Genomic DNA, 22,905 nt, shown 5'->3' with positions numbered 1-22,905 from the left:
TATGAAGCACCAGGCATGAGTTCAGAGCCTCATTTTAGGGGCCAAACTCTGTACAATAAGAACAGTCTTCATAGCAAATGCTATCTGGCTGGGAGATACTCCTTTCTCATTTATCAAGTCTTACCTTGTGACCCATTCCACACATGTTGTTTGTCATGTAGACTAAGTGGGTGTATATTTGCTATAAAAGATCGTTGTATCCTTTGTGTTGGGGCCTCAACAAATCTAAGGGTGGTTCGTCGACCAGCCATCGTTATTGCAGAGTACTCGCATCATTAATTTGTTTGTGTGACCCGCTCTCCTCATAAGTGAATAAAGATTTAGTTTAAGTATAACTCTGACTTATGTGATAAGTTGTCTCTCCTCATTTGATAATACAGAAATGAACCACCACACCAATAAATTACTGGGAGCTTGTATATAAAGTGTGCAACTTTTATTGCCTCGAGTTTACTATGCAAAATGTTACGGAATACATTTACTGAACTCTCCCCCTATTGGTTTATCATTCAAAAGCATCTAGGCCTGTATGGCTTAAATCTTTCATGTTTTAGACCGAACAATCTCCCCCATTTGTCCTTTCCTCAAGCAATGTGCTGCTCCTTGCCACAGACTGGGTGAATCTTCATAGCCAGCTCTGCTGTCTGTCAAGCACCAAATGGTTCTCTGGGTTATGGCAAATTATGGCATGTAGTTCCAGCCAATCCTGTCCACATGTCCTTGATAAATGACAGTTGACCATTAAAACAACCATAGGCCTCTGTCAAATATGTTAAAGGTCAGTAGGTTCAGAGTAAATGTTTTCCATAAGGTGTCAAAAGTATTTCCAGAAGTCAAAGAATAAGTCAAATGTTTGTTTATTCAATAAGAGGAAACTAAATCCAGGTACTATTCATAACCACAGAATGGGACTACATTTCATAATAGGCTGCATTTATTAATTTGAAATGGGTAACTGTTGCCAACAGTAACAGAAAAGAGTGGAATGTTAAACAAACTGGACAGAAACATTTATACTAAAACGGCCTTCCTCTGGGAAGACCACAGGTGGACGACAATCCTTGCAATCAGCCGAGGTCTGTTTCTTTATCCATCTTTCTCTGAAAAAAATTCAAGAAAATCAGTGGGCATTGTTAAACCATATCTCCAGCTGAAAACTGATCCCCTAAAAAGTCCCATATCGTTCCATTTGGTTGAGATTCCAAAGGCATAGGTGATATAGTGATGAGTATTTTACAATTAACATTTGACAGTTGAATGTATTCTGGCCTCCAAGGTCAAATACATTTTCTTACAAATACGTCACACCACAAAGAATGATTCATAAGACAGACTCGTCATAGTTGAGAATTACCTTAAGGTTCAGATAATGTTCCTCACTGCTACAGTGGACTGATTTGGCTGTTTTCTCATTGGTGTAGAAGATGTTGCACAGCTTGCAGAAGAACCCAGTCCTTGGCACCAGATAGTCTAACCCTGCAAGTAAAAGGAGAGAGAAAAAAAACATATTTGTGTTTTCACTGATATGGCACTAAAAGTTATTTAATCAGATCCCCGTCACCCCGTTAATAAAAAAAAGTCAGTTTTTCTCTAGCCTCTTACCAACAGGGTTGTCAGGTTGATAAGGACCCAGAGATTCCTCCTGCTTCTTCTCCTCTGGGATAGCTTCCACACCACTGGCTTCTTCACCTTCTGGGTCCCCACAGACCCTCTCACTGTCAGACACAGGGCTCTGGACATCCTGGCCATACAAAAACAATCATGTCTATCACTAATTTGTTCTACTTAGCCTGAGAGACCAACACCAAGAAATACCATCACTCTTCTCTGTGTGAAGTGCATTAACTGATTACTTCTTGAATAACCTGTAACTGTAAAAGGATTGTTCACGGACATGCCAAAATTAAATGCATAAATATTCAGCAAGCATTTAACTAACAAGGCAATATTTCACCTTGTTTAAATTAAGGAAACAAAAACATAGCAATAACCATCTTTCACCTCTGGACAGGGGCTTTTGGCTGACCGGCCATTAGTCTTTTCATCTCCATGATGATCTCTTGATCTTCTGTCTTTCTGACTGGCCAACCACAGCTCATATTTGACTGGAGGCTTCCTGTATCAGGAGGGCAGAATGTAATGGAGTACTATATCATGAAAGGGTACTTAGATACAGCCCTCATACAGTCCAATTTAACCATAGATCACAACATTCTTTATCAGATTATTTCATTGGCTGTATATTCTTCCAATAAATTCCAATCAATTAAACTGGCATCGACAGACTGGATACTAGCATTCTTCAAATTCCATTTTGTCTAACTATCATTAGCATCTCTACTGCATATTCTTAGGGGTCATTGAAAATTACATACCAGTATATTAGTGAGTCTCCCTTTTTGCACAAACGGACCCTTAACAGGGTGCCGTAAAACTTGTGTGGACGTTGGAAGTACTTCACCATTTTCTGAGCGGCTTCCACGCTCTCCAACTGGATATAACACTGAAAGGAGAAAGAAAAACATCCATGGGAGAGTCCTATATCAACATAAAGACAAACGACATCCACATAAAAAAAATAATAATGGGCCGGTGATACTTTACCTTTCCATGAGGCCAGTTCAAATTATAGCCAGTGATTTTCCCGAAAGGCTGGGCAAGTCGTAAAAGAGAGACGTCAGAGTACTTCTGGAGTGGAAGCATACAAATGTAGATGGATCTCCCACTAGGACTCTACATTGACAGAAACAAAAGTCACATTACACAGTCAATATTTGTAACACAAAGATGCGTATTATGTGTAGTTATGTTTATAATACAGTGCATTTGGAAAGTATTCAAACCCCTTGACTTTTTCCACATTTTGTTACGTTACAGCCTTATTCTAAAATGTATTAAATTATTTTTCCTCAATCTACACACAATACCCCATTACGACAAAGCAAAAACAGGTTTTTAGAAATGTTTGCAATTTACTAAATATAAAAAACGCTCAGGTGCATCCTGTTTCCATTCATCATCCTTGAGATGTTTGTAAATTCAATTGATTGGACATGATTTGGAAAGGCACACACACCTGTCTATGTAAGGTCCCACAGTTGACAGTGCATGTCAGAGCAAAAACTAAGCCATGAGGTTGAAGGAATTGTCTGTAGAGCTCAGAAAGGATTGTGTCGACGCACAGATCTGGACAAGTGTACCAAAACATTTCTGAAGCATTGAATGTCCCCAAGAACACAGTGGCCTCCATCATTCTTAAATGGAAAAAGTTTGGAACCACCAAGACTCTTCCTAGAGCTGACTGCCCAGCCAAACTGAGCAATAGGGGGAGAAAGGCCTTGCAAGAACCTGATGGCCACTGACAGAGCTCCAGAGTTCCTCTGTGGAGATGGGAGAACCTTCCAGAAGGACAACCATCTACGCAGCACTCCACCAATCAGGCCTTTGTGGTAGAGTGGCCAGACGGAAGCCACTCCTCGGTAAAAGGCACTTGACAGCCTACTTGGTTTGCAAAAAGCACCTAAATGATTCACAGACCATGAGAAACAAGATTCTCTGGTCTGATGAAACCAAGATGGAACTCTTTGGCCTGAATGCCAAGTGTCACCGCTGAAGCAAACCTGGCATAATTCCTACGGTGAAGCATGGTAGTGGCAGCATCATGCTGAGGGGATGTTCTTCAGCGGCAGGCACTGGGAGACTAGTCAGGATCAAGGCAAAGATGAACAGAGCAAAGTACAGAGATCCTTGACGAAATCCTGCTCCAGAGAGCTCAGGATCTCAGACTGGGGTGAAGGTTCAACTTCCAACAGGACAACGACCCTAAGCACACAGCCAAGACAACGCAGGAGTGGCTTCGGGACAGGTCTCTGAATATCTTTGAGTGGCCCAGCCAAAGCATGGACTTGAACCCAATCTAACATCTCTGGAGAGACCTGAAAATAGCTGTGCAGCAACGCTCCCCTTCCAACATGGCAGAGCTTGAGAGGATCTACAGAGAAGAATGGGAGAAACTCCCCAAAAACTCCCCTAAGACTCGTGGCGGAAATAGCAGCCAACAGTGCTTCAACAAATTATTAAGGGGTCTGAAACCTTACGTAAAATGTGATATTTCAGTGTTTTATTTTTGCTAATTTATTCAAAATAAAACATATAAAAAACAAACCGTTTTTGCTTTGTCATTATGGGGTATTGTGTGTAGATTGAGGAGGAAAAACAAACAATTGAAAGCATAGATACTATACCATTTAGCAGACACCAAACCCACCTCCAACTTTTTCTGTGAAAAGCACATGCTAACGTTGACATGTTTCCTCAATAACTCTCCTTTTCCTTTGTAGAATTTCACCATTTCACGTACATCCTCGGTAGTTTCAAGCTCTAACCATGCCTGAAAATATAGAAAAAGCTAAATGTCATAAAAACTAAGACAGCAAACGTTTGCACAAATCAAGGGTTGAGTAAATAAACTCCTTCCTGTATGCCGAACTACATGAATGTCAAATTATTCACCACTGTTGCTATGACAACATTATTTCCATCCCATGAAGAAAACCAGATAAGTACCATACAAAATAAAATACACTGATCCCCAAATAACATATCCGCAAGTAACATAATTATGAACATACCTCCTGTGTGAGGAAGGATATGGAATGGTTGACAACTTTCACGTTTGCCCGCTCTGCCAGTTTCAATAGGGCCACCGCCATGTTTCCATATCCCTTTCTAATTGGGCTAATATGGACAACTTTTCCATCCTGTAGAAAACAAATTTACAATTGACACATTCCAACTACAAGTTTCTAAATTAATGTCGTTTTTGGAGGAATACCAACCCATGAAGCATCCTTTGACTCTGCAAATAAAAACAAAAGTAATTATTACTATAAATGATCTGGAGATTATCTACACAGGCTAAACAACTGTAATAAATGTGTTTGTCCATTGCTGCCAAGTAAGAATGTTTTTCATCATTCATTGCTTACCCAGTGACGTGTCCCCTCCAGTACTGTCGTCGAGTTCATCCAATGTAACAAAATCATCCATATTCTCAGGGAAATCCATGTCATCCATATTGTCCTGTTGGAAATAAATCCACAACATCAATAAGTTAAAGAATTTGAGTTTCAAGTTCCACAGTGCTGCACCAGAACCATATCGTATCTTATGACAAATACTTGTGAAGTTGCAATGGGAAACTGTCAAAAGATGCTCAAACACTGAACATAAAAGTATGCAAAACTGTATTCAATAGCACTGAAGTGTGATAAAGATCCATGTCACAAAGCTAGGAAGTGAACTGTGGCTGCAGTATTACAAATTACATTGACAGCTTAAATATCCAAAATTATTCAAACCTCTTGGTCTGTCCAGGTTTAAAACATGTTAGGGCTGAACAGATAAGCATATCAACTGATACATCCATCCACAATGTTTGGCTTAAGCACCTGTTCTGGATTACTACTGTCAGTCTAGGTTTTCTGGAAACAATTGGAGCTTGTACAGAGATGGCTCTATAACCTTTGATATTAAACCATGGAACGTAAGGAGATCCTTCAAAGCTGATCTCCATCTGATTTGTAGGGCACTCATAAAACTGATGGAATGAATAGCCCCTGAGCAAATCATATAGCCTACATACAGTGCCTTCAGAAAGTACTCTACCCCTAAACTTTTTCCACATTGTTGTGTAAGCCTGAATTTAAAATGGATTACATTTAGATTGTGTGTCACTGTCCTGCACAGAATACCCCACGTCAAAGTGAACTTATGGTTTTAGAATTTATTTTACTAATTAAAAACAGAAATGTCGTGTCCAATATGTATTCAACCTTTTTGTTTTGGCAAGCCTAAATATGTTCAGGAGTAACAATGTGCTTAACAAGTCACATAAGTTGCATGGACTTACTCGGTGCAATAATAGTGCTGAACATACAATTATCTGTAAGGTCCTCAGTCGAGCAGTGAATTTCAAACAAAGACCAGGGAGGTTTTCCAATGCCTCGCAAATAAGGGCCCCAATTGGTAGAAAAAATATAAAAATAACACATTGAATATCCCTTTGAGCATTGTGAAGTTATTAATTACACTTTGGATGCCGTATCAATACACCTCGTCACTACAAATATACTGCCGTCCTTCCTAACTCAGAGAGGGAAGAAATCGCTCAGGGATTTCACCATGAAGCCAATGGTGACTAATACAGTTCGAGTTTAATGGCTGTGATAGGAGAAACCTGAGGATGGATCAACATTGTAGTTACTTCACAATACTAACCTAAACGATGAGTGAAAAGGAGGAAGCCAGTACAGAGTAAAAATATTCCAAAACATGCATCCTGTTTGCAATAAGGCAAATAAATTAACTTTATATCCTGAATACAAAGCGACATGTTTGGGTCAACAACACATCACTGAGCCCCACTTCCCATTTTCAAGCAAGGTGCTGGATGCTTCATGTTATGGGTATGCTTGTCATCGGTAAGTTCTAGGGAGTTTAAGGATGAAGAGAGACTGATTAGAGCTAAGCACAGGCAAAATCCTAGAGGAAAAATCCTGCTTTACAAGACACTAGGAGAAATTCACCTTTCAGCAGGCCAATAACCTAAAACACAAGGCCAAATCTACACTGGAGCTGCTTACCAAGACGACATTGAATGTTCCCGAGTGGCCTAGTTACAGTTGACTTAAATCTGCTTGAAAATCTATGGCAAGTCTTGAAAATGTCTGTCTTGCAATGATCAACAACCGACTTGACAGAGTTTAAAGAATTGTTTGCAAATACTGTACAATCCAGATGTGAAAATCTCTTAGACCTACCCAGAAAGACTCACTGCTGTAATCACTGCCAAATGTGATTCTAACATGTATGGACCTCAGGGGTGTGAATACTTACGTAAATTAGATGTCTGTATTACATTTTTCAATACATTTGCAAACATTTCTAAAAACATGTTTTCACTTTGTCATAATGCATACTGTGTGTAGATGGGTGAGGAAATCAACGTAATTCATTTTTAATTCAGGCTCTAACAACAAAATGTGGAATAAGTCAAGGGGTGTGAATATTTTCAGAAGGCCCTGTACATAGCGTGCTATGGTACAAAGCAAACTCAATATTGCAACAATCCATGACTCAACCAAACTACATTCTCAGGAATGCTCTCAGAACTTCAACCAAATTGAAGAGTTGAAGCACACATGCTGTAAGAACCAATTGCTAGGAACCCACATCTTGGTTATTTAACATGAATTTATTTTCAATTCTGGGCACAATAATTAGGGATGCACGATATATCGGTAAGCATATCGGAATCGGCCGATATTAGCAAAAAACAAATGTCGGCCCAATGTCTAGTTAAACGCCGATGTGCAAAACCGATGTCAAAGCTGACGTGCATACCTATATAACATAGGTAGATGAGGTAATGACGCCACAAAAAATATAGCGCTACACGTGCAACACAGCATTCCTAACCTAGTCCACAATGTATGCTGTGTGGATCGAGCAGTCAACAAGTCGAGCAGTCATTTGAAAGAGTAAGAACATTTCAGCGAGACAACTCAAAGGCGAAATCTATTAATACCAAGATAATGGAATTCATTGCCCTTTACAATCAACTGTTCGCTGTCGTGGATGATGTTGGCTTTCGCCGACTGGTCGAGCACCAGTACGCACTACCAAGTAGTTGCTATTTTTCAGATGTTGCCCTACCGGAGTTACATGGTATTCTCGAAACTCAGTCATGAGCTACTTGCTATGGGCGTCACTGCTATTAGCTTCACGACTGACATTTGGACCAGCGATGTCAGCCCCATTAGCATTAGGAGTCTGACAGCACAGTGGGTCAATGAGGATTTCCTACTGAGGAAAGCCGTATTGCATGCTCAAGAATGTGCTGGTTCTCATACCACTGCTGCCATTTCAATGACATTTGAGAACATGTTTGAAACATGAACACTCCTAGCTCCATTCGAACAACTGACTGGAGAAATAAGCTCAACTGCATCTACAGCAGACGTGAAACCCTGTCAAGGCATTGAAAAACCTGCTCAACAAAAATGCCAACACAGACTGTGGGCTTAACTTGGAAAAGTACTCTACTAGAGGCTGTGAACAAGCGATTCGGTGGCATTCTCTCTGAGCCTCTACTGTGTCGCCACCATGCTCGAGCTAGGTACAAGGACCGTTACTTCGATGCAGACAAGAAACAGGGTTTACGTGAAATGTTACATACACAGCTGGACAAGATGGAAACAGACAGTGACAGTGCGCATCGAGGAAGAGAGGCCACGGACAGACAGAGCTGAAACTTCACTGCTTGACATGTATGATGAAATCCTGGTTGAGACTGAACAAATGAACAACGAAACAGCACAGCAAGTGAAAGAAATAGGTTTTACTGGTAATGGGGACATACGTAAATGCCAACAAAACCTTTTGGTCAGTGTCTGTGTGTGTTTAAACTATTTAATTGTACTAGAATGCTTAAAAGGCAGCTATTTTTTTATATCGGTCTAGTTTTTTGGGGGCAAGGAAAATATCCGACATTGGTATCGGCCAAAAATGTCATATCGGTGCATCCCTAACAAGAAGCCTTTCTTTGTTGGTTCCAGTCACAGATATAAATGACAATCATTTCTTACATCTTCATGAAAGCTCTCCTGATCCATCATGTTCTCCATTGAGACATCGTCAGAGGCAGCCTTTACGTCAGAATCCTCCAAGGTATCGTCTGCCAACAGTTCTGAGATTTCGGTGTTCCCCCTCATCTTTAGAATCAGCCACCAGAGAGGCACTTTTGGAAGGAGCAGGGTCTTTAGTATCAACACCAGCTCCAACGTCGTCATCTAACAAGCTTTGTTTAGCTTCCACCTGGATAATCTCTTCGTCCAGATCTTTGTTTTCCAAATCAATGTCCTCTTCTTTGACCAACCCCTCAATCTCCCCCTCCTTGATGTCCTGCTTGACCACTTCCTTGACCTCTTCTGAGGTGCTTTGTTGACCTTCTCCTTGTTCTGTCACTTTCTCAGCAGGTTGTTTGTCTGTACTGGGTTTCTCTTTGTTTGTGGAGTTTGAGGTCTTGCTAGTCTCCTCTCTGTGTCGGCTGCTGCGGCCTTTACTGGAATCTGCTCTTCTGGATGTGGTGGAGTCAGGACTTTCTCTACAAGGCAAAAACCATTGAGGTAAACTTCCCTGACACAAGCGTCCTGATGAGTCCAACAGGAAAATTGGGTCTGGCCACCATTGCCCCAGTTGAAGGACTCTTACTTACCTCAGGCGTTTCAGTGACAAGTATACTTTGACACTCTTTCCATTGATCTTGAGGGGGTTGGAGTGGTAGTACTTCACCATAATGTCAGCATCCTTCCAATCTACCATCTCAATCAGGGCCTGCAGATGAATAAGGGAGGATTCATTAGACAAAGCTAGAGAAGGTGCTGCATAATGGAGGTTTTGGTGATGAATATACCTAGCCATACCAACAAAAAAAAATACATGCTGCATTGTTAAATTGTTTTAATAATTGTTGTCTATTTGAAATCACCAGAGATTTGCAGAATTTGATTGATCACACTTCAATTCCATATTGCTCGAACCTTACCTGGTCACTTGAAAATGTTGAATGCCGCACATCCCCAAACATCTTGGCGAGATCAAGAATCTCTGATTCTCTTTCCTTCCCAGGAGGTAGGTGGGAAAAACAAACCACTGTATTGGTAACTTGTTTGGTCTGCCGTTTTTCTGGTGGTTCATCCAACCTTGGCGGCTAAAGGAAAAAACAAGCTCATACTGGGATCTCTGTGATTAAGAACACAGAATCTCACATTTTTAAGAGGCAGATGCACTTACATGAATACTGCACACCATAGGTGACAGGTACAGATTCAACTTAATTTCCTTCACGAAAGCTTGGTTTTCACTGAAGTGATTCACCATATTGACAGCCTCTTTGTGAGAATCAAACTCCAGGAAGCCCTGTAACAAAAATACAATACCGAATCATCCAATAGACATTCAACTACAGATGTAACTTTTTTTAAGAGAGAGAATGTTAAAAGCTGCAACATGTAAGTTTTTGGGCGACCCAACCAAATTCACATAGAAATTAGATATAGCTCTGTCATTCTCATTGAAAGCAAGTCTAAGAATCGATAGATCTGTTCTGTGTGTGCTATTTCTATGCTTCCCCACTTCCCGTCTTTTACTTTTGTACTCCAGCTTCAAACAACTAAAAATAGTATTTTTGGTTATTGAAAATATATGTTTCACAGAGGTTTAGATGGCACAATGATTCTCTACACTATACTTACTTGTTTTGTCACATACACTGAAATTAGGTGAACTATTACAATTTTAGCAACCAGGAAATGGCAGAGCGATTTCTGCATAGTGCATGTTTAAGAGTTTAGAGTGTTTATTACTCCGTTTTTCTTATCAATTTGTGAACTTACCTTGCAGGGGAACACCAGATGTTTTACAACTGTGCCGAATGGCTTAGCCAAAGCCATCAAGTCTTCTACACCAACAGAGCCAAGGGGAAATTTTGTAACCACCACCTTTGTGCCAGCCTGAAGCAAAATATAAATCACACATTCAAGCATGTAGCTTTAAGCAAATAAACAACATCATAAGAAGTGAATTAAAATGCTCCATTTATAAGAAAACAATGCCACAAAAGCGGCATCATTACCTTGGGCTTCAAATGGTGTCTTTCTGGTGCAGACCAGACTTCACCTAAAGATGAAAACATGAAAGGAGATATTATCTATTTTCAAGTGGTTTGCAATTGGACCTTATTTGGTCTGGATCAAACTTGACTTTGGAACGGGACTGGGGTTATCACCTCCTACGCGGTCTGAGCTATGTTGTCTCTTGTAAGGCATAGCAGGACGTGGCGTTCTCCTGGGCGGTGAAATAGCATCTCTACTTGGGATGGGGTCGGACCTGGAAGATAACGTAAACAGTGCTAAGTAAGAAGAGGAACAGCTAATGGTTTTACATCATAACATGCCTGTTTTCAACATGAAGCTGAATTTCATTCCCCTCACATTTCCTTCCGGGTATCATGTGTTTTCCAATCTGGATATCTGTAGAAAACAGAAAAGAAAAAACGAAATGGAATAAAACCTTGTTATAGAAAATATCCCAATTGATTTTGTGAACTGTATCAGTCCAGTTTCTAAATGTTTTACTTTGCATGAAAACACTTACAGACGCGAGAGTTCTAGACAGCCATCCGCATGTCGTAATCCATTGAGATGTTCCTTCCATGTCTGTGAAAAAAACGAACCCATATTAGGCTAAATTAATGCCCTCATGGAAGGTTGAGTGTTCTGATTAAAATGATATAGAAACAGTCCAACAGCAAGAGTTTTGAAATATAACAAAGCTTACCTTATTAGAATTCAACATGCATAAGCATAGAGAGCATGTGTGTGGGTAAATCTTGGGCACAACTCCATGAAAATCATCCACTTGATAGGAGAAAGGAATCTTTTGCTGGCTGTCGGATGGTTTTTCAATTGGGGGCCTAGTGTGACGGGAACCTCGCCTTGCTTCAGTCCGCTGTGGTCGCCGCCCCGGTCGACTGTGAATCTCCACTCTCCTATAATCAGTGTCACAATGGCTGTTTGACCGACGAGGGACTGCAGGGGGACTGTCTCGTTTGCTAAGGTCTCCATCATCTGTATCCTCCTGACAGCTGTCTCCTTTTGGGGAGGCCTGTCCCTGCTCCTCTTGCTTGGCTCGTTTGGCCTTCAGTTTCATTATCAGATAGGGTAACGTCTCCACACTGATCTCATTCTCTGGAATCTGGGCCAGAGCATCCACGTCTTCTGGAGAGAGCCCCAGAGTGGCATATAAGTTCATGGTGCTCATCGCTCCATCACCAGATCCTTGGTGTGCAGAGCTGTGACCCTCACTGTCCTCCATCCTCAAACCGTCAGGGCACAGAGAAGTTTATTCTGAAATTGGGGGAAAATGGTGTTCAGTCATTTCAACTGAAGATGTAACCTATGAACATGTCTACGGCAACCTATACACTAGGCGTTGTCAGAGGAAGTCCCAAAAAATGGTCAAAGACTCCTGTCACCCAAGTCATAGACTGTTCTCTATGCTACCGCACGGCAAGAAGATACCGAAGCGTCAAGTCTATGTCCAAAAGGCTCCTCATCAGCTTCTACCCCGAAGCAATACGACTGCTGAACAATTAATAAAATGGCCACCCGGACTATTTACACTGCTGCTACTCGTAGTTTATTATCTATGCATAGTCACTTTACTCCAACCTACATGTAAAAACGACCTCGGCCAACCTGTAACCCCGCAAATTGACTCGGTACCGGTAGCCCCTGTATATAGCCTCGTTATTGTTATGTAATTGTATTGTGTTATACATTTTTTACTTTAGTTTATTTCATAAATATTTTCTTAACTATCTCCTGAACGGCATTGTTGTTAAGGGCTTGTAAGTAAGCATTTCACGGTGGTATTAAATAACAATACGAAATAATAATACGTTTCCCAGCCCAGAACAACGTAGATGCAAGCTAACGTTAGCTAAAGTAGCTAGTTACAGCGAATGGGCCTTCGCCGAAGGCCTCGGCACAATAACAGCCAGTTACTATTAACTAGCTAACTATGCATCTTTAACTCTGAAAAACGAAACCCCAATATCTTCTCACCCCTGATGAATAAAGATTAGCTATCAAGTATGTACCATGTAACTATAAAGTTAGTGCATTATTGTTAGCTAGCTGCACGCACCGCTGAAGAACGCTGCCTTGCTGACCACAGCCTGGAAACTAGCTAGCAAGAAGCTAACCATAGCTTTCTAGCAAGATAGTTTCGGGGTGAAAGTTTATACATCCAGTTCAACTACCACATGAAATACAAATGGCGAATGCTGCAAAACATACCTTTTAAGAAGTCCCCTTTCAGGTATTTTGTAAACTTAGGTGGCTAACGTTACAGTCTCAACAAAGATATGTGTAACTATTCCATCTACCAGCGTCTTGTCAGCGACATTAAACAAAATACTTCCCTGTTTCGGAATTTAGAAAATGTTCATAATAAAAGTTCCCACGTAATTACATTAATGTATTTATTCATGATATTTGAAAAATAATTGTCTAAACTTGAACTATGATTCATATTTAAGTGAAATTTGCATTAAATGTATTGTTTTCTTCTTTTTAATTTTCAAAGTTAAATAAATGCCCCCATGCAATACACTGTATATGAAATACCTATTGGTTTATAGAGAAAAAAAAGTATATTATGTGTCAATGTAAAAGTGGGGTTGGGAATACTTTTCAGTAGAATCTACATATGGTGTTATTTCATGGAGGACTCGTCTAAATACACAGCAACACTCTACTCCACTCTACTCCATAGCCCTGAATGCAATAAACTGTAGGCCTATAAATTACATATTGGCTTATAGAGAAACATTTGTGAAGTAAAAGCAAGGGACTTAAACCTAATTCCTCCTGTAAATCGCTCTGGATAAGAGTGTCTGCTAAATTACTAAAATGTTTTTTTTTTTTTTTTTAATCAAACAGACTTCTTAGTTTAGCAAACTGTCAGTCCTGGCTTGCTATTATGAAAATCAAATTGAACAATGCCAATAATGTTTTCAATTGACCTTTGCCTTCAAAATCGGCTCAAACAGAACATGTAAGAATGAACTATAGCCATTGAATTCTACCATGCTGATATACCGTGCGGTGTAGAATGCCCTTCAAGCCAAACAGAAACAACTATTCAACACATGCCATACCTGGTATTCTAAACTGGGTGGTTTGAGCCCTGAATGCTGATTGGCTAAAAGCAGTCAAAATAAATGGCATAACATGAATTTTTACTGCTGTAATTACTTTGGTAACCAGTTTATAATAGCAATAAGGCACCTCGGTGGTTTGTGGTATATTGCCTATATACCACAGATAAGGGCTGTACCCAGGCACTCCGTGTTGCGTCGTGCATAAGAACAGCCTTTAGCCACGGTATACTGGCCATATACTGTGGCGGATGAATCAGAATTAGTTGGGGAACATAGATAATTAAGATGTTTTATTAGCATAATATGCTTATGTGAGATACTTGTCATTAGGATGGTGTGCCCTTTGGACTCTGGTGTTGACAGTTTTCCCTTAGCTAGGGCTTAGTCACTTGGGGCCCAGAGAGGGGAGAAGTCAAAATGGAACAGAGTATTCATATGTGAATGTGTCTTTACCTATTCTTAAACCATGTGAAGAGATGGCGTGATAAATGGGGAACCAATTATTTGTCTCCACAATGTCTGTGCGCAAGTCACTCCCCTCAGTGAGCTTGTCCAGGAGTGGAGTCAAGAGGGGGTTTACTTGAGATGGGAGTATCTAGAGTTGTCAATTGATTTATGCCATTGGATGAGCTAATGGTTCTGTTCTATACCGTACCAGGGAGAAACGGTTCCAGTTTGGGGTAGGAGGACCAGATACTGGTCTATACAATGAACACTGTTGATACAGCAGTTGCTGTCTGCTATGTTTTATAGATATCTTTCAAACAGAACTTAACCTTTGTGAACTGTTCCTAAGATCTGTTGTTCGTCATGTATGTTGAGAGGGGTGAGTCTTGGGTATAAAAGATCTTTGTACTTTTGTGTAATCACTTTTCAATGGTTCATTGAAGGTCAAGTGCTTTTGCAAAAGCATCTTAATTATTAAAGATGTCGTTTTAAGTATAACTGACTTGTGTGTGAAATTTGTAACTCTCCTCATTTGGTAATGCAGAAATTAGCCACCACAATACCACACCCGCTCGGGCCTTATTGGTTCATTATAAACCGGGTAGTTTGAGCCATGAAGGCTGATTGGCTTAAAACTGTGGCATATCAGACCGTATACCATGGGTGTGAAAAAAAATACTATTTACTGGTCTAATTACCTTGGTAACCAGTTTATAATAGCAATAAGGCACCTCGGGGGTTTGTGGCATATGCCCAATATACCACGGCTAAGGGCTGTATCCAGGCACTCCACGTTGCGTCGTCCCCGACTGTTCTCTCCCCTACCGTCCGGCAGGCAGTACCGGAGCATTGAGTCTCGGACCAACAGGCTTCTAAATAGCTTCTTTGCCCAAGCACTGAGACATTTCAACAGCTAGGTGATGGCTGGCCACCCTCACCCACAGTGTATCTGCACTGATTATCTGCACTGACTAAATGCCACTCACAGATCTCTAGACAGACACTCACATACACCTACACTGACAGTCCTGCACACACACGCATACATGTACACACACATACTATCAGGTTTGAAGGTAAGACCCAGATGCAGACAATGTCGAATTAACAATGGTTCAATAATCCAACAGGGGCAGGCAATAGACAGGTCAAGGCAGGCAGGGTTCAGTAAACCAGAGGTGGGGCAAACATACCGGACGGCAGGCAGGCTCAGGGTAGGCAGAGGTCCATAATCCAGAGGTGGGGCAAAGGTACAGGTCGGCAGGCAGGGTCAGGGTCACAGGGTCAGGGCAGTCAGAGTGGTCAGGCAGACGGGCTCAGAGTCAGGACAGGCAAGGGTCAAAACCAGGAGGCGAGAAAAAGAGAGCCTGGGAAAAGCAGGACCTGAGAAACAAAAACGCTGGTTGACTTGACAAACAAGACGAACTGGCAACAGACAAACAGAGAACACAGGTATAAATACACAGGGGATAATGGGGAAGATAGGCAACACCTGGAGGGGAGTGGAGACAATCACAAAAACAGGTGAAACAGATCAGGGTGTGAGAGTATCTCCCCCTCTAGGGTCACCACCTGGCGTCCTACCTGAGCGCGTACCTAGTTAACCGGGGTGCCAGTGGAAGTCGGCGATGAGGGCTGAGTCTAGGATGTCTCTAGCGGGGACCCAGCACCTCTCCTCCGGGTCATAACCCTTCCAGTCAGCCAGGTACTGGAAACCCCTGCCCCGTGGTCGAACACTCAGGAGGCGTCTCACCGTGTATGCCGGATGGCCATCTATGACACAGGGAGGAGGGGTGGGCCTGGAAACAGAAGACAAAGGGCTGTGAGACACGGTCTTAATCCTAGACACATGGAAAGTAGGGTGAACACGGAGGTTATGGGGTAACAAAAGATGAACAGCTGTGGGGCTAAGGACTCTAGAGATGGGGAATGGGCCGAAAAAACGGGGGGAAAGTTTACGGGACTCCACCCGGAGTGGCAGGTCCCGGGTGATGAGCCATACCCTCTGCCCGAGCCGATAGCATGGAGCAGGGGTCCGGTGGCAATCCGCTTGTCGCCTATGCCTGGAAGTGGTCTTCAACAGAGCGACCCGAGCTCTCTTCCAGGTACGGCAACAGAGGCGGATGAACATCTGGGCAGAGGGATTGCTGACTTCCTCCTCTTGCTCGGGGAAGAGCGGAGGCTGATTTCCCAAGGAACACTCGAAGGGAGAGAAACCCGTAGCAGAGCAAGGAAGGTATTTTGCGAGCGTACTCAACCCATACCAGTTGCTGACTCCAGGTGGTAGGGTTGGCGGAGACTAGACAGCGAAGAGTCGTCTCTAAGTCCTGGTTGGCTCGCTCCGACTGGCCGTTGGACTGGGGGTGGAATCTAGACAGGGTGGCCGACGACCCAATGAGTGTGCAGAATGCCTTCCAGAACCGGGACGAGAACTGCGGATCCCGGTCGGAGACCATGTCCACCGGGAGTCCGTGGATCCAGAAGATCTGCACCATAAGCTGGGCTGTCTCCTTGGCCGAGGATAGTTTGGGGAGAGGAATTAAATGGGCGGCTTTGGAAAACTGGTCGACCACAGTCAGCATGGCATTGTTGCCCTCAGACGGGGGGAGACCTGTGACGAAATCCAGGGAGGTATGGGACCAGGGACGGTGAGGGACAGGCAGTGGTTGGAGAAGACCAGCCGGAGCTTGTCGAGGAGTCTTGTTCTGTGCGCAGACCGTGCAGGCAGTGACAAACGCGGCAACATCCGGAACCATTGTCGGCCACCAAAAGAATTGTCGCACTAAGGCCAGGGTGTGACGAGAGCCTGGGTGACAGGCAAGCCTAGAGGAATGGGCCCACTCCAGGAACGCAGAGCGGACAGCGTCAGGCACAAACATCCGGTTATCTGCCCCCCCAGAGCTTGGCTGGGACCGCTGCGCCTTCCCTATACCCCAGTGAATGAATGAACACAATGAACGGATGTTCCGCCCCTTCTAGCCAGTGCATCCATTCCTCCAACACCTCCATTCCTTCACCGCGAGAAGCTCCCGATTCCACACATCGTAGTTCCTCTCTGTGGCGTTGAGGCGGTGGGAAGGCGCAGGGATGTAGCTTAAGGTCCAGGGCAGAACGTTGGGACAGAACAGCCCCCATTCCGACATCCGAAGCATCGGCCTCCACCATGAACTGACGGGAAGGGTCAGGGTGAACCAGGATTGGAGCAGTGGTGAAGTGGTGTTTAAGGTCCCGGAACGCCCGGTCAACAGCAGAGGACCACGTGAACGGAACCTTGGTAGAAGTGAGTGCAGACAGGGGGGAGGTCAGGTTGCTGTAACCCCGGATAATGCAGCAATAAAAGTTGGCGAACCCCAGGAAGCGTTGCAGCTGCACCCTGGACGTGGGCTGAGGGCCAATCCTCCACCGCTCTCACCTTCTCGGGATCCAACTGGAAACTCCCAGCAGAGATGGTGTAGCCAAGAAAGGGAATGGTGGAACGATGGAAGTCACACTTTTCCGTTTTAACAAACAACTGGTTCTCCAGAAGGCGCTGGAGAACCTGTCGGACATGGAGCACGTGTTCTTGGGAGGAGTGGAAGAAGACGAGGATGTCATCAACGTAGACGAAGACAAACCGGTTAAGCATCACGTGGAGAGCATCATTCACCAGAGCCTGGAACATGGCAGGGGCGTTGGTTAGGCCAAAGGGCATGACCAGATATTCGTAGTGGCCACTGGCCGTGTTGAAAGCGGTCTTCCACTCGTCTCCCTCTCGTATCCGCACCAGGTGGTAGGCGTTTCGTAGATCCAGCTTGGAGAAAACAGTGGCCCCCTGGAGCAGCTCGAAGGCCGAGGAAATGACTGGTAGCGGATAACGGTTCTTCACAGTAATGTCATTGAGTCCCCGGTAGTCAATGCACAGGCGCAGGGTCTTGTCCTTTTTCTCCACAAGGAAGAAAGCTGCGCCAGCGGGAGAGGAAGAAAGAAAGATAAATCCTGTAGCTAGGGAGTCCCCAATGTAGGTCTCCATAGCCTTGGTCTCTGGTTCCGACAGAGAGTACAGACGTCCCCGGGGTGGCGTGGTGCTAGGGAAAAGGTCAATCCCGCAGTCATAGGGGCGGTGCGGTGGAAGGTAAGTGGCCAGGGACTTGCTGAACACCTCCTAGAGGGTCCTGGTACTCCGCGGGAATGGCGGAGAGGTCCGGAGCAACTTCCGAGCCCCCAGGAAGATATCCCGGGGCAGGTTGCACCGACTTCAGACAATGGCCGTGGCAAAATGGACTCCAGCCCATGATAGCACCCGCAGACCAGTTGATGAGGGGACTGTTTCGCTGGAGCCAGGAGAATCCCAAAACCATGGGAATCTGGGGGGACTTGATGAGCAGGTATTGAATGGTCTAGCTGTGATTCCCTGACACACGTAGGTTGATGGAAGTGGTGTTGTGGGTGACCTGACCTATGGAGCACCCGTCCAGCGCTCTAACATCTATGGGAATGGAGAGGGGCTGAGTGGGGATGTTCAGCTCGGAAGCCAGTGTGGCGTCCAAAAAGCACTCATAGGACCCAGAGTCAATGAGGACCCGGAGACATTTGGACTGGTTTCCCCACAGCTGAATGACATGAAAAGGGGTGCAAGTAAGGGAAGCAGAAAAGTTCTCCATATGGCCCACCAGAGTACTCGCTCCTACCGGTGGGCCTGGTCTTTTACAGGGCAAGAGGACACAAAATAACCAAAAGTCCTGCAATACAGACAGCTCCTTGTCTTGATCCTGTGTTGCCATTCTGCTGGCGACAGCCTAGCTCTGCCTAGTTGCATAGGCTCGGGAAACAGTGCCTTGGCTGTCTTTGGTGACTCTCGAGGAAGGTCGGGAAACGTTGGGTGCTCTCGGCAACGGGAACGTCGGGGACCTCCGGGATGACTCGGAGGCGAGGTTGAATCCCTGGACGTGTGAGCGAAATGGAATTTCCTCTCCATCCGTCGTTTCCGCAATCGGCCAACGATGCAGATGGTCAAGAGATGAGGGAGTCAAGATCCGTGGGTAACTTCCGAGCAGCAAGCTTGTCCTTAACCTCTTCAAAGACACCGTGCAGGAACATGTCGAATGATGCTTCCTAGTTCTATGCACTCTCCGTGTAAACTGTACATACAGTTGTAGTCGGAAGTTTACATACAAAAACAGCCAAATACATTTAAACAATTCCTGACATTTAATCAGAGTAAAAATTCCCTGTTTTAGGTCAGTTAGGATCAAGACTTTATTTTAAGAATGTGAAATGTCAGAATAATAGTAGAGAGAAGGATTTATTTCAGTTTTTATTTCTTTCATCACATTCCCAGTGGGTCAGAAGTTTACATACACTCAATTAGTATCACTTCCTATAACTTGGCTTTTCCACCGCACTTTAGCTGGGACAGGTAGCAGACAGTCCAATAGAGTGTATTGCATTTGGGGCTGTGGAAGGGGAGGAGTAAAAAGCCAGCGACAATCCGTACAACACAGTCCCCCTCCAAAACTAAACATATTTGGTTAGTAGACACCCTAGGTAATAGCCTAGAAATGTTCCTTGACAGTTCAATATTTATTCCATATACAGTGAATTACATTGGCAATTGCTATGTTGTACCCCTGTTGCGTGGGTAAATAGTCACAAACTCTGAATGATCTTGCTGGATCAAAATCCCTGAGCTAACAAGGTAAAAATCTGTCGTTCTGCCCCTGAGCAAGGCAGTTAACACACTGTTCCCCGGGCGCTGAAGACTTGGATGTCGATTAAGGCAGCCCCCCACACCGCTCTGATTCAGAGGGGTTGGGTTAAATGTGGAAGACACATTTCAGTTGAAGGCATTCAGTTGTACAACTGACTAGGTATCCCCTTTTCCCTTTCCCAAATAATGATCATTTATTAGCAAAAAATAGTAGTTGTGTAAAGTACTTATGTAAAAATACTTGAAAGTACTACTTAACCTGTTATGGCTAGGGGGCAGTGTTTTCACGGCTGGATAAAAAACGTACCCGATTTAATCTGATTATTAGTCCTGCCCAGAAACTAGAATATGCATATAATTATTAGCTTTGGATCGAAAACACTCCAAAGTTTCTAAAACTGTTTGAATGGTGTCTGTGAGTATAACAAAACTCATTTGGCAGGCCAAAACGTGAGAAGATTCTGTACAGGAAGTACCCTGTCTGACCATTTCTTGAACTTCTTTGCCATCTCTATCCATTACAAAGGATCTCTGCTCTAACGTGACACTTCCTACGTCTTCCATAGGCTCTCAGAGCCCGGGAAAACCTGAATGTCGTCATTCCAGCCCCAGGCTGAAACACATTATCGCCTTTCTCAAGTGGCCGATCAAGGGACTGTGGGCTTAGGCGCGTGCACTGGCCGCCCCCGTCTTTGTGTTTTTTCCTCTGTTTGCCGAAAAGGAGATTCCCGGTCGGAATATTATCGCTTTTTTACGAGATAAATTGCATAAAAATTGATTTTAAACAGCGGTTGACATGCTTCGAAGTACGGTAATGGAATATTTAGAATTTTTTGGTCACGAAATGCGCCATGCGCACGACCCTGATTTACCATTTCGGATAGTTTCTGGAACGCACGAACAAAACGCCGCTATTCGGATATAACGATGGATTATTTTGGACCAAACCAACATTTGTTATTGAAGTAGCAGTCCTGGGAGTGCATTCTGACGAAGACAACAAAAGGTAATCAAACTTTTGTAATAGTAAATCTGATTTTGGTGAAGGCTAAACTTGCCGGGTGTCTAAATAGCTAGCCCGTGATGGCTGGGCTATGTACTTAGAATATTGCAAAATGTGCTTTCACCGAAAAGCTATTTTAAAATCGGACATATCGAGTGCATAGAGGAGTTCTGTATCTATAATTCTTAAAATAATTGTTATGCTTTTTGTGAACGTTTATCGTGAGTAATTTAGTAAATTGTTAGTAAATTCCCCGGAAGTTTGCGGGGGGTATGTTAGTTCTGAACGTCACATGCTAATGTAAAAAGCTGTTTTTTGATACTTGATTGAACAAAACATGCATGTATTGTATAACATAATGTCCTAGGTGTGTCATCTGATGAAGATCATCAAAGGTTAGTGCTGCATTTAGCTGTCTTCTGGGTTTTTGTGACATTATATGCTAGCTTGAAAAATGGGTGTCTGATTATTTCTGGCTGGGTACTCTGCTGACATAATCTAATGTTTTGCTTTCGCTGTAAAGCCTTTTTGAAATCGGACAGTGTGGTTAGATTAACGAGAGTCTTGTCTTTAAAATGCTGTGAAATAGTCATATGTTTGAAAAATTGAAGGTTTGGATTTTAGAGGAATTTGTATTTCGCGCCACGCCCATCATTGGATATTGGAGCAGGTGTTCCGCTAGCGGAACGTCTAGATGTAAGAGGTTAAGTAGTTTTTTGGGGTATCTGTACTTTACTATTTATATTTTTTGACAACTTTTACTTTAACTTCACTACATTCCTAAACAAAATAATGTACTTTTTACTCCATACATTTTCCCTGACACCCAAAAGTACTTGTTACATTTTGAATGGCTAGCAGGACAAGAAAATGGTCAAATTAAGGCACTTATCAAGAGAACATCCCTGATCATCACTATTGCCTCTGACTCACTAAACACAAATGCTTCATTTGTAAATCATGTCTGAGTGTTGGAGTGTGCCCCTGGCAATCCGTAAATAAATAAAAAAACAAATAGTGCCGTCTGGTTCGCTTAATATAAGGAATTTGAAATTATTCATACTTTCACTTTTACTTTAGTCATTTTTTATTAAGGTATCTTTACTTTTACTGAAGTATGACAATTTGGTAATTTTTCCACCACTGAATGATAGTAAGACAACTGCTGGGCACAGCACATAGCATTATGGTTTCACAGAACTAGAACAAGACACGTGAGGCTTTGAGCCACTAGGGTGCTACTAGGACAAGGTATACACTGATTGTTCAAAACATTAGGAACACTTGCTCTTTCCATGACATAGACTGACCAGGTGAAAGCTACAATCCCTTATTGATGTCACTTGTTAAATCCACTGCAATTACTGGAGATAAAGGGGAGGGGGAGGTTAAAAAAGGATTTTAAGCCTTGAGACAATTGAGATATGGATTGTGTATGTGTGCCATTTAAAGCGTGAAGGGGCAAAACTAAGTGCATTTGAACGGGGTATGGTAGTAGGTGCCAGGAGCACCAGTTTGTGTCAAGAACTGCAATGTGCTGGGTTTTTCACTCTCAACAGTTTCCCATGTGTATCAAGAATGGTCCACCACCCAAAGGACATCCAGTCAACTTGACACAACCGTGGGAAGCATTGGAGACAACATGGGCCAGCATCCCTGTGGAACGCTTTCAACACCTTGTAGAGTCCATGCCCGGAAGAATTGAAGCTGTTCTGAGGAGAAAAGGGGGGTTGCAACTCAATATTAAGAAGGTGTCCTAAATGTTTTGCATACTCAGTGTATAAGCCACTAGTCCATATAATCATCTAGGAATACATCTCAACCAAACTTGAAATAAATTAAAACGTGATAGGATCTGTGAGAACCAAGAAACACTTGATTTCGTATCATACACTTAGCGTTTCAGTGAAAATCTTTATTTTGAAGGCAAAATCGGAAAACCGGAAGTCTTAATATTGCTGGCGGGTTGCTAATGTTGCT

General features: G+C 43.1%; 2 protein-coding genes across 5 annotated transcripts in view; both read right to left on the bottom strand.

The window, feature by feature from the left end:
- The window catches only part of LOC106603023 (uncharacterized), a 38,695-nt gene extending 23,093 nt beyond the window's left edge, over nucleotides 1-15,602 (bottom strand). The window contains exons 1-8 of one of the 4 annotated variants that reach the window (XM_082974437.1): nucleotides 15,430-15,602; nucleotides 11,401-11,969; nucleotides 11,218-11,279; nucleotides 11,055-11,093; nucleotides 10,850-10,950; nucleotides 10,697-10,740; nucleotides 10,458-10,574; nucleotides 9,856-9,981 (exon numbers count right to left, since the gene is read on the bottom strand). In XM_082974437.1, the coding sequence (XP_082830563.1) occupies nucleotides 9,856-9,981; nucleotides 10,458-10,574; nucleotides 10,697-10,740; nucleotides 10,850-10,950; nucleotides 11,055-11,093; nucleotides 11,218-11,279; nucleotides 11,401-11,937 (1,026 nt within the window). In that variant the 5' untranslated portion in view covers nucleotides 11,938-11,969; nucleotides 15,430-15,602. Of the gene's footprint in view, nucleotides 1-9,855; nucleotides 9,982-10,457; nucleotides 10,575-10,696; nucleotides 10,741-10,849; nucleotides 10,951-11,054; nucleotides 11,094-11,217; nucleotides 11,280-11,400; nucleotides 11,970-12,724; nucleotides 12,747-12,771; nucleotides 12,901-12,923; nucleotides 13,074-15,429 lie in introns of those variants that run through there. The other 3 variants (XM_082974435.1, XM_082974436.1, XM_082974438.1) reach the window with 3 other exon arrangements.
- On the bottom strand, nucleotides 842-9,396 carry LOC106603048 (matrin-3). The gene is made up of 12 exons (XM_082974439.1): nucleotides 9,278-9,396; nucleotides 8,649-9,166; nucleotides 4,989-5,082; nucleotides 4,839-4,858; nucleotides 4,632-4,760; nucleotides 4,268-4,390; nucleotides 2,605-2,733; nucleotides 2,376-2,503; nucleotides 2,002-2,116; nucleotides 1,603-1,741; nucleotides 1,355-1,476; nucleotides 842-1,100 (listed from the first exon to the last, which is right to left on the bottom strand). Exons 2-12 carry the CDS (start codon nucleotides 8,850-8,852, stop codon nucleotides 1,068-1,070), a joined length of 1,236 nt encoding a protein of 411 aa, XP_082830565.1. The 5' UTR covers nucleotides 8,853-9,166; nucleotides 9,278-9,396; the 3' UTR covers nucleotides 842-1,067.
- Nucleotides 15,603-22,905: the final 7,303 nt, after the last annotated feature.

Source organism: Salmo salar, chromosome 04 (assembly GCF_965601325.2).
Source record: "Salmo salar chromosome 04, fSalSal1, whole genome shotgun sequence".
Taxonomy (NCBI): Eukaryota; Metazoa; Chordata; class Actinopteri; order Salmoniformes; family Salmonidae; genus Salmo; species Salmo salar.
This window is presented reverse-complemented; position numbering and strand designations above follow the sequence as displayed.

Excerpts from the sequence above, each read along its gene's own strand:
- LOC106603048 (XM_082974439.1), bottom strand. The coding sequence starts at position 8,852 with ATGACGACGTTGGAGCTGGTGTTGATACTAAAGACCCTGCTCCTTCCA. Across the intron at positions 2,734-4,267 it reads TTTCACAGAAAAAGTTGGAG|AGTCCTAGTGGGAGATCCAT; the intron begins GTGGGTTTGGTG and ends CTGTCAATGTAG. Across the intron at positions 2,504-2,604 it reads TGAACTGGCCTCATGGAAAG|TGTTATATCCAGTTGGAGAG; the intron begins GTAAAGTATCAC and ends TTCTCCTTTCAG.